Consider the following 11769-nt stretch of genomic DNA (forward strand, 5'->3'; position numbering starts at 1 on the left):
TAGTCGAGCGATTAGTTAGTACGGAGTTCTTTTCACAAAGATATTTCCAAAGTAATATTTATGGTTCAAAATATAGTTTAGAATATCGTGGCAGTTATAACATTATTGTATGATAGGCAAATTCATAACAAAAGTCTTTTACCGACTTTGTACACAAATGGGCATAATAGAGCAAACAAAGAAGTCTCGGGGTTAGCGGGCCCACCTCGGGTCAAGTCGAGGTGGCGGACATGAATCACGGACATTTGGGGTCTATGGAATCATACATGGAGGATCCGAAGCGATTTGATTACATTTGCATAAGTTTCGAACATTTAATTACTTTGAAAACAAAAGAAGAACTTTAAGGTTCAATTCGATTGAATGAATAGTAGACATTCTCTAATTCGGATTTCGGGGAACAGGATTGCTCCCGGGGTTCCGATATTGACCTAGCATACCTAAGACATGCCAAAAGAAGGAGTGGGTAGCCTTACATACCTTATATACGTCTTACGTTCGCCCAAAACTCAAGTCCCGTTTCGCTCAGAATCTGCAAATGGTCAGAGTTACCTAATTAGGAATTTCAATACTTAAGAATGCATTTAATCCCATATTTGCCTACCGAAATTTCGGCAACATTTCCCCTATATATATAACACCCCGAGACTTAGCTCGGCTCCATATACAACAACACAACAGCCCACAATATCACAAACATCATATGTCGCAACAAAATAAGTCTAACGTCAATATTCTTTCTTTCTACATAATTCAACAACTTTCATCCAAACTTCACAACATCAAACTAACATCCACATTATCATATTCATTTACTCATTCAAAGTTATTCAAACACATTCCAATAATATTCCAAGCGATATACATGAATTCAAGTATGCCGCCACTTTCCATATTCTATCCAAAACTTCAACAAATGCGACAAACTATCAACTCGCATTGTTTTCATCCAAATTCATTAACAACGACCATAATTCACATTTAAAATCTTACTTCTATAATTATATAAAAATCACATGAAAATTACATAATCTCCCATATCGACATAAGACCAACTTCAATGCCAATTCAACTCGTTTAACATTCATTTACATCATAAATGCCACAACGACACAACTAACAAACTAAACAAAAATCAAATTCACCTCCCCTCCACCACACTATTGCTCACGGCCAAACACACCCTTCTCACACACACACGCCATGCACAAACACAACACCATTCCATAATCTTCATGCAACATCAATCACTATAACATATAAACCCATTTCATAACATAAAAACATAGATTTCTCACCTTTTTCTTGAAATTCCGATTTGCTGCAAACGTCGCTCTTTCGCCAAACTAATTGTATCACGTCGGAGAGCGTCTTGAACTTACTACTAATACAAAAAGAACAAGATTTTTAGGATCAAATCAAGGCTAGGAAAATTATTTTTCTTTTTTCTCCAAGGGTTCGGCCGAGAGCTTATTTTTGGAGCTCAATGGTTTTAATTTTTGTTTCTTGAACATTCTAATAGCTAAGGATGACTTTATAACATGCTTGATTAATGAGCACATGGAAATCACATGACCATTATATGGGGCTTGGGCCAAGGCCTCTTGGCCGGCCACCCCTTGGTCTTGGGCCTAAACTTTTCTCAAATTTTTCTTGAGCCCAATTCGTTGAAATCTCGTTTTGTAATTCCCGAAACTAATTTCTGAAATTCCAAATTTGCCCTCGGCCTTCCCCGAGGTCTTTGCATCAATACTTCCATAAACAACATAAACATATTAACTAAAATCAAATTATTTCCTTATAACATACAAGTCTTAATTATTTTTACGATTTCCAATTATGCGAAAACACGGGATATAACATTAACTTGCTTGTACATGGATATCATGAAATAACTTGTAAACGTGGTTTCATGAAATAACTTGTATTTAGCATTTATGTATCTTGTATCATAGCATGAAAGTAATTATATAATATAGTTGCATGAAATCTTGTAGACATGTAGGATATTCATGAAATAATCATTTTAGCTAAAACATGCATGCAAGAGCCCATGAAATACAAGATAAGGGTTTTTATGGATTACAGACTGATTCTCAATAATCATATGGAGTTATTAAGAACACAATGATAGAATAATAGCAATTGATACATAATATAATCATGGACATGGGCCTAGGGTTATCATGAGCATGGTGTAGAAACCCTAGTTTTAGTAGAGAATCATAATTTATGGATTTTAAGGCGTGGGGAAGAACAATGATGTTCCCACACGTAGATAGTAACTCTACATACCTGGTAATGCTCCAAACTTGAATTAAAGATTTTAACTTTGAAGAAGATTTCCAAAATCTTAAATTCTTGAACCTTGAGATGGGTTTTCTTGAAAACCCTAGTTTAGGAACAATGATTTCTTGCTTAGATTATTAGAGTATATGTTAGAATTGAGTTGGAAGGGTTTGGATTGACTTACCTTGATGTTTTGGATTGTTGCTAGGGCTTGGAATTGTGAATAATGAAATAAAAGAACTGAAGGCTTGAATTTATACAAAAGTGAGGCGGAAATTATATGGACATATTATACGGTCCGTATAAAGTTATACGGTCTGTATAATATGACCATATTTTATCATGGCTGAAAACAAAACGTCGATTTGAAGTTTCATGAAGTACGGACGAGTTATACGGTCCGTATAAAATTATATGGGCCGTATAACAATTTTGTATAACATGACTAGTATTACTATAGAGTTTAAATCATCTTCTATAAAATAAATAATTGATTAAATTAAATTTTAGATATTTCTGCCTTTGTTTAACTTTATTAATACGATTAAAACGTCACATTTTAAAAAAAATGGTTTATATATTTATTTAAACTAAAAAAATTAAAGTTTAGTCCTTAATAGTAAAAATGAAATCATTTCTTTCTTCAAATATATAGACATTTCTACTATTAAGAAGAGCCGGTTGGGCTCACTTTCTCGTCGTCCGTCCCAATTTAATAAAAAAAATCATTTTTTTGCGCGGATTGCCTTTCTTTTGGGGTGGTCTTTAAATTTTGCCCTTCAAATTTGTGGTCTTTAAATTTTGCCCCTCATATTTGTGGTCTTTAAGTTTTGCCCTTTGCTTGGAAAGGTGGGCGAATACATGAAGGTCTGGGTTCGAACCCCCGCTCAGGCATAAAATAAAAAATAATTTTGCCAAACAGGACTGGGGGAGTGTATGACGGATCCAGCATACAATCTTTAAGAAAAAGCTAAAGTTATGCCGGATCTGGCATAATTAAAAGTCTGCCCCATAAGACAGAATTTTTCCTAAGACATAGTTTAGTTATGCCTTATGGGGCAGAATTTTAGTTAAGGCATAACAAAATTATGCCCCATAAGACAAGAACTTTTCTTAAGGCATAGACTTTGCCTTATAAGGCAAAGTTTAAGTTATGTCTTAAGAAAAAGTTCCGCCTTATGGACATACTTTTAGTTATGTCTTTGGGACACACTTTTTAGTTAAGGCATAACTAAAAGTTTACCTTGAAAAGTAAAATATATATATATGTGCTTCAAGGCAAAGTCTGCCGAAGGGGGCAGACTTTTAGTTAAACACAACTAAAAGTCTGCCCCCTCCGGCAGACTTCTAGTTAAACACAACTAAAAGTCTGCCGGAGGGGGCATAGCAAAATTTAAACTTTGCCTTATAAGGCAAACTTTTAGTTATGCCTTAAGGAAAACTTAAAGCCTTATGGGGCATACTTTTAGTTATGTTTTATGGGGCACACTTTTAGTTAAGGCATTACTAAAAGTTTACCTTGAAAAGTTAAAAAAACAAAATACGTATATATGCTTCAAGGCAAAGTCTGCCCCCTCCGGCAGACTTTTAGTTAAACATGCCTAAAAGTCTGTCGGAGGGGGCATAGCGAAATTTAAACTCTGCTTTGCAAATTTTTTTAAAATTTTTGACTGAGCGGGGGTTCGAACCCGGAACCTATGGGTTTTAGCCGAAGGGCAAAATTTAAAGACCACAAATATGAAGGGAAAAATTTAAATACCACCCCAGAAAAAGGGCAATTCTGCGAATTGCCCTTAAAAAATTGTGGGCCCCATATATATTAAACAACAACTAATATTAAAAATAATAATTGTGGGCCTCATAATTCTAATATATATATATCCGTTCTAATTTAATAAAAAAAAAGTGTGGGCCCCATATATATTAAACAACTAATATTAAAAAAATAGTGCAAATTAATAATGTAAAAAAAAAAGTCCACCCCATATTAAAAAAACAAACAATATTCATGTAATTTTCAAAGTATTTCATTAAGTCAATAATGATAGATTCATTGCCACGTGCGTATTCGTAGCAAACACTAATATAATAAAGTTTTAAATACAGAGCACAAACTACAATGTTATATTAATCGTGTTTTGAACATAGTATCTCATATTGACAAAATCAAGCAATATATATAAAAAAAAAAAGTGAATCCCATATTAAAAAAACAAACAATGTCAAAAAAAAAAGTGCAAAAAAAAAATTATGGGCCCCATAATTCTAATATATATATATATATATATATATATATATATATATATATATATATATATATATATATATATAGTGCAAATTAATAATGTCAAAAAAAAAAGTGCACCCCATATAAATTATTTGGCAAATATTATCACTAGGGTCATCACATTATCACCGGGCACAAATTAGATTAACTGTACTAGTTTTAGACTTGTCATAGTATTTCAATTTTTTCATCAAACCAGGTCAAATAAAAGTTTTATAAAAGGATGATGCATGAGGATCTTGGGCAAGTTTGTTACAACCTCCCAAAACATTCAAAAATTATCATGAGGATTACTGGTCATAATACTTTGTGTGGTCAAAATAGGTCAAACACACGTCGAGATTGAGGGATAACACAAGAAATTATTATTCATTCACTATAATAGAAGATAATAAAGAAATGAAGCTAAGCTTTTTCACAATCCATTATAACCTGTCCCAGCCAATTAAATTCTGCCTTAAGAAAGGAGATTTCAGGCGAATCAAACAGATAATGAAACATTCTTAAATTCTTGGCGGGGGTACATAAAGAGAAAGAAGAAGATAGGAAGATTCGGTCCCAGTTGGTCTCGTCTTTATGACCTTAAGAGTTAAATACAAAGATTGAACAACACTGTAAGCCACAGTCATAACTGCTAAAAATTATCCGAGGTAAACAAACAAACAATACCTGAATCCAGAAATCTCTCTTCCAAGGACAAACCCAAAAATGGAACAATTTCACAATCATAGACCTTGATACTACTGACAAAGCAAGGTAGCAAAAACACAACATTTCAGGCGACTAATTATCATAAACAATGTGGCTTGGAGATCTGCTCATCTTAATAGGTCCAGGGAAACAGTTACAAGAAAATCTAAATGCATAAGTACAACATCTAAAATGCAACAAACATATGCTTTGAGAAACAAAGCTGGCATAAGGGTAATTAGTTACAGAGATAAGTTAAGGAACCTGTTTATCAAACACTCAATATAAGGTGATATTTATCATATTCTGAACCAAATAACTACTCGCAGTCTAGTCATGGAGAGAGCTCTCCCGTGGAAGATAATCGCAGAATTAGTGGAGGATCTTGGGCAACATAATAATTTCTCAGCCAATCAAAATAAATATTAAGACACGCAGTTCATTGGACATTTCTTGCACTTTCTTCTCTCTGATATGATAACAAATTTCATCTACTGCTGAATGTTTTAACAGAAATTCGGAAAGTTTGAAAAGCATCACATAACCCCATTGGAAATGATTCTCCAAGCACATCCTGAAGGAGACGCCAATCTTTACATTCTTGAGATTGGGAAACGCAAAGCTTGAAATCCAACTTTGCAAATCAATATTATCTCCTTTGACCAAATATCTCAACTCAAAGTAGAACTGAGAACTATTGTAGTCATCAAGCTGGAGGTAGAGAATATAATCAGGACCAAATACAGGTCAGTCTAATGGAAATTGCACAAAAGTGAAAAAATGATTTCCGAGTAGAAGCGTCAGGTACACAAAAATTTCAGAACCAGCGAATCTTAATGGTACTTGAAAAATGCTGATGATGGTTGTCCCTATCTTGAATATTCATGGCATAGGTAACCCAAGCAAAGAGTGATACTGCAACAGTCCTTTTTGTTTCGGATCTCATCTGCCAAACAGAAAGTAACAATAGTAACGAGAAGCTTTACACTGATATAAGCAAAGCTTCTTATGATAATTAAGGATATATTCACGTTTTCCTTCAGAAATAACTCCCCAAAAGAAGATGCGTGTGTGTTTGTGTGGAAGGGGGTTCATAAAATGAATAGATGTAAAAAGAAGAGAAGAAGTTACATGCATAGTTGCCATTTCTATTTTGAGTGTGTCGACATAATGTGCAGCTCGCAAAAGGCCAACTACTCCATACAAATTAAACTTCTTAAAATGCAACTCTAGTGCAAGATATTTGCATTTCAGTTCTGGAATCGGCACCCCTTTGAACTGCAACATGCATAGGTCATGGTGCAATAATCCCTACGAAACTAGTAAATAATGGAAAAAAGCAATAACAACAAAAGGAAAGTACTCCACAACAAAGTGATAAGTGTTGTGACAAATCGTACCATCCAAACACTCTAAGCAACCTCAATGTACAAAAATCCTGGTTTCGAGATATATTTTTTTGCCGGTATGTTAAAAATATAGCCTACATCGAGAAATCATTTTGTGTAATCAAATGTTGCGCTAGTTTGTGTAGAATATTTTTGATAGCTTCAAGCCTCTCCAACAAAACATTATTATTATTATTATACGCCAAATTTTAAGTTAGAATTATTTTTCCTAATAAATTAGGGGATGTCTAATATGCCAACTGGGGTAGCCTATTACTTACGGGTTCGGACGATCAAGTAGCTTTAGATCTTGGATTTGTATTAGGAAACCATTAAATATGCATAAATAATTGATCATGACCCAGTAACTTAGACCAGCTATGGGTTCGGTGGCAAAATCTAAACACATAAACTTTAAATTCCAGAATCGCCTCTGTATGCCAAGAAACAAAGCAAAAAACTGACTCATGGAAAATAATCAGAAAATTGGTAGATTGGTGAAACTTAATGAAGCGACTCAGATTTCAGGATACGAGCATGCTGTGTATAGCAAGCAGCAGAAGAGGAGCAAATTCATCTGGTGGTGGATTGGTGAAACTTATTATCGAAGAGAATGGCACTAGAGATAATCAAGCGACCTAATTTCTTGTGTCTAAATCATGAGAAACCGACTCTAAAGATCTTTCCACACATACCTTGTTAATTTGTTTAACGAACTCAACTTCCTCATCTGGAAGATGTTTTCAGCCGCTTTTTTCCTCCAAACTGCTGGCTGGAAAGATTTGAATCTACGTTACAATAAGAGGTTACAGATAATCTCAATATCTTGTAAGAAAAGCATTTTCTAACCATAATTTTGGACCAAAAAGGATTAGCACCCTACTACTAATTCATGACTAGGAGGGAAAAGCCAAGAAAAGGTTTCCTTTAAATGATGCAATGGCTTTAAATATCCCAGCTATTGTCCAAAACTTCAAGTTAATTAGGCATAAGTCAGCAAAAGCTGCCTCCTCAGAGGAAATATGCCTCCACTCTGCTCATGTCAACAACCATTGTCATAGAGATGCAATTTAGCAAGCATATCAGCAACTGCCCTGAAATAGAAAGGACAAATGAAGCCTTCAAGAACCATCAGCAGTTTTGACATGATCTTTCAATCTAGGACATATTTCTACCAGAATCCTTTCTTCACCACAGGTTACATCTAAATAAACTTTATTATGTACTACGAGATTTATTATAAACTCTTTATATGCGGCAATTTTTGTGAAATGTCCATCAAAGAAACTACAACATCAGCAAGCTTCATAGTTTGTTGACTCCGGTCACCAGCAGCCATAAGAAAACCACAAAAAAAGAGAGACTAGCAGTAACTTCTATCAGATGTCATCATCCTAAAGTTTTCATTACAGGAAAATGAATATCAGCACTCATTAACATCACGTGAGGAAAGTTCTTTTAAAAATTAAACCTAAAAAAGGTACCATCATATGGTAGCCCAAAGTCATCATTACACCTATTACAGGGATTCTTTTGTCTAATTATAGTAAGGATATAATGAAGTTCATAAGGCCTACTCAAAACTCCTTCATATGTTATTTATCAAGGAGTTGTTCCACAAAAAATTTGCAACCCCTAGTAAGCACATTTTCAAAAAAACTGTCTGAGGAACGGAGATTCAGGAAAATCAAGCAATTAGATGTAATCAAACAGTCTTAGTATGAACATAACCTCAAGTAAAAGCATTCAACAACACTATATGCCACAAATATAACAGCTAGAGATTATTTCCTTAAACAAAACTGTAGGGACCTCTTTCTTCTAAGAAACCAAGCAGCCATCATAATATGGGGAATGCCACAAGTTCAAAATTACGACTGCAGTAAATCAAAAGCTAAAATATAAGGTATTTCCAGTATGCCGAAGCAAAAAAACTTCCATCCTGGTCATGCTAAGCTAACTCTTGGTAAGTAATCATGAGATTCCTAGATGATCTTGGGGTGTCTAACAATTTCTTAGCCAATTGTGATAAATGCCGGGACACACAGCTCTCTGAACAAGTGCAGCATTTTCTTCTCTTCGCGACGATAACAAACTTCTGCAAAGCCACTGCATTCTTTAGTCGAAACTTTGAAAGTTCGAAAAGCTTACATAAGCCTTCTTCAGACCACTCCTTCAAACATCCTGTTCCGCAGCCGACAATCTGAAGATTCTTGAGATTGGGAAACACAGTGTTTGGAATCCAACTCGGCAAATTGATGTTATCTAGTTCAGCGAAATAGCTTTGCTCAAGCTGGCAGGGGGAATCGCCACACTGGAACAAAGAATAAATTCAGGATCCAAAGCGGGTCAACAGCCTTATGGAAATATTCAAGAGAAGACAAACAAAATGATCTAACAGTAGAACAATTCTCAAAACCCATAAATCTTGAACAGTTCTCAGCAAATGATTATACTATCTAATACCCATCAGAAACACACATACAATGCATAAACCAAGCAAAAAGAGGTTTAGTTGTCAATGATTATTTATTCTTTCTTGAGCCTGTTTATCGGATAGAAAGCAACTACCCTGACCATTTTTGTTCTACGGTGACAAAATATTCCTAATGATATTATATTTGCATTCTCCTTAAGGAACTCCTTCGAGGGAAGGTGGTTTAGAACTTCAAAATTGAACGGATGTAAAAAGAAGAGCATAAATCGAGAAAAATTACGACCTCAACTTCGATGTATATGTTGAGTGACTCCAAAAGAGGCGAGGTTTGCAAAAGACTGGCTATTCCATACAGATTATACTCCGATACATGTAACTTTAGAGTTAGACATTTGCATCTCAATTCTGGAAGCATCATTCCTTCAAGTTTTATCATGTACACGACCTGGTGAAATAATCTCAAAGAATTAGTAAAGGATAGAGAAAGAAGCAACTACAAATAAAAAGTAATCCACAACAAAAAGATAGTGCTATGAAAAAGCTAACCATCTAAACGCTTTAAGGAACAAGAATGTGCAAAAGCCTAATCTATTGCTAGTAAAGAAAATACCTACTTCAAAAAGTAAATATGAAGATGATAAAAGGTATCAAAATGTGAAGACAAGATCCTTCTATATACATTACAAATTTCCTTCCAATTATTCAACAAAAACAAATTCCACTGAAATTCTCATGTTTACAAAAGTTCAAAATTGTATGATATTCCAACACTCTTCTCTTTCTTAGGTTTACATCCTGCAATTCTTCGCTAAAAATCAAATAGACAATAAGGTCTCTTGACATAGAAACAAACCTCTGCAAACCAACATCCAATTATTAGCTCAGCCGCATACCTCAACTTTTGAAGATAGTCCAGAATAAGGTTTCTAATAACTTGATGATGATCACGACAGCTGTCTTCCTCAATATCATCTTCCTCCCAGCAGTCAGTGATACAACTAATGCTAAAAGTAAGGCTGGCAATAACCAAAGAAGAGACATCTACAAGCCTACACTTGAGATCTCTAAGTTCTCCTGAAATTAGAGGTGGCAACATTAGCCCATAAAATCATAACCCGCCCACCCCGCTCAAGTTTGGATTGGTTATTGACCCGCCTATTTATTAGCTCAGCCCATATCAACCCAACCCATTTCAACCCAGGCTAATATTTAGCCAAATTTTCCATGAAAAATCTTATCAAAATATTTTCAAAAAAACATCATTTTTTATTTGATACATTATATATAGTCATAATAAAGACAAATAATAATTTTATTAGGTACTAAGAAAATTATAAAAGAACAAATAAAGCAATCAAAATTTAGAAAAAATCAGGCGGGTTGGATTTTCACCTGCTTTTTAGCCCATTTCAACCCAAATAACGTCAATTCAGCTCATTTTGAACCCCACCCCATCCCACACCCCACAAAAAAAAAAAAAAAAAAAAATAGCCCAACCCCTCCCCACATTTGTCATCTCTACCTGAAATATCCAAATGCTGAAGATGTGGGGCAATAATTTCCAAAGAATCATATCCTTCAACCAGAGGTTGCAAAGGGTTCGTCAACTTTAGTCTCTTTAAATTTGAAGAAGTAATTTCTAGACGACGACAACCTTCACAAAATGACAGCTCCACAGTTTCCAAAGCAGGACAACTTGACAGTAATATCGCAATATCGTATCTTCTAACTCTGTTTTTCTTAGAGTTAGGCTCTTTAGAGAGTTCCAAGCTATGTTCAGTCCTTTATCAAACACCCAATGGCTCAAATACAATGTAACCAATGACGAACAAGCGTACATAGATAGAGGCAATTCGTAAGTGAGATCATCATCAAACGAATACAATACAATATCTTCCACTTTGTTTTCCACAGCAAAACTGAGCCATTTGCTGATTTTGGAATCAAAGTCCTCCCAGTCTTCTCTGACTTCAAAATCGAGTTGGAATGTTTTGATTTTAGAACAAGTGGAATGAGTTAAAACGTGGTCCACAAAGGATATGAAGTTTTGGACTCTGTTGTAAATTTTATTACTGAAGAGGAAATTGTGAATTGCAGTCCATAGATAACGCCACCTCTTTGAGAGAATACATGATGTGACGGTATCTTCGGTGGGCAAAAGAGAGAGAATTTGTACTAAGAGTGGGTCTGGCAACTGACTGATACGGTCTAGGGTTTCAGTGACTTCTATGTTTTGTTTCTTTGACATTGACTCTGTCAAATTACTGCTTCTATGACAATCATTTTTGCTGGAATAGCGTGAATCCATCATTGAAGAGAGAAAGGATTTTGTAATGTAGGGGGGTTTATGAGATCCTTCCTCGAAATGGCAAACCACGTCCAAAGAACACGAAACTAGCAGATGTCAGTTCTCTTTTTTAAACAACTACTCCCTCGCTCCGTCCCTAATTTTCGGGGTTTTTAAGCAATGTTTTGATAAGATAAAAGGATAATTTTAGACCTCTTAGGTTTGATTTCTTAACACTTAACTCCCTTGTAGTTTGAGATATTATGTTTATCTCTTTTATTTTGATGTTTTTGTATCCAAACTAATTTTAATAATAAATTGTCTATAATATCCTGAACCTACCCTTATCTTCCACCTTTTATTAAGTCTAGGTTTTATAGGTGCCGTTTAG

The 11769-nt window shown here is 34.8% G+C and overlaps 1 protein-coding gene across 1 annotated transcript; it reads right to left on the reverse strand.

The window, feature by feature from the left end:
* Positions 1–8438: 8438 nt before the first annotated feature.
* On the reverse strand, positions 8439–11546 carry LOC132606267 (F-box/LRR-repeat protein At3g03360-like). Its single transcript, XM_060319681.1, is given in 5 exon segments — positions 8439–8968; positions 9375–9536; positions 9945–10165; positions 10614–10811; positions 10814–11546. Coding segments are annotated over 5 exon segments (1533 nt in total). The 5' UTR covers positions 11403–11546; the 3' UTR covers positions 8439–8605.
* Between the last annotated feature and the right edge of the window lie 223 nt (positions 11547–11769).

The sequence above is a fragment of the Lycium barbarum genome, chromosome 8, assembly GCF_019175385.1.
Source record: "Lycium barbarum isolate Lr01 chromosome 8, ASM1917538v2, whole genome shotgun sequence".
Classification (NCBI taxonomy): domain Eukaryota; kingdom Viridiplantae; phylum Streptophyta; class Magnoliopsida; order Solanales; family Solanaceae; genus Lycium; species Lycium barbarum.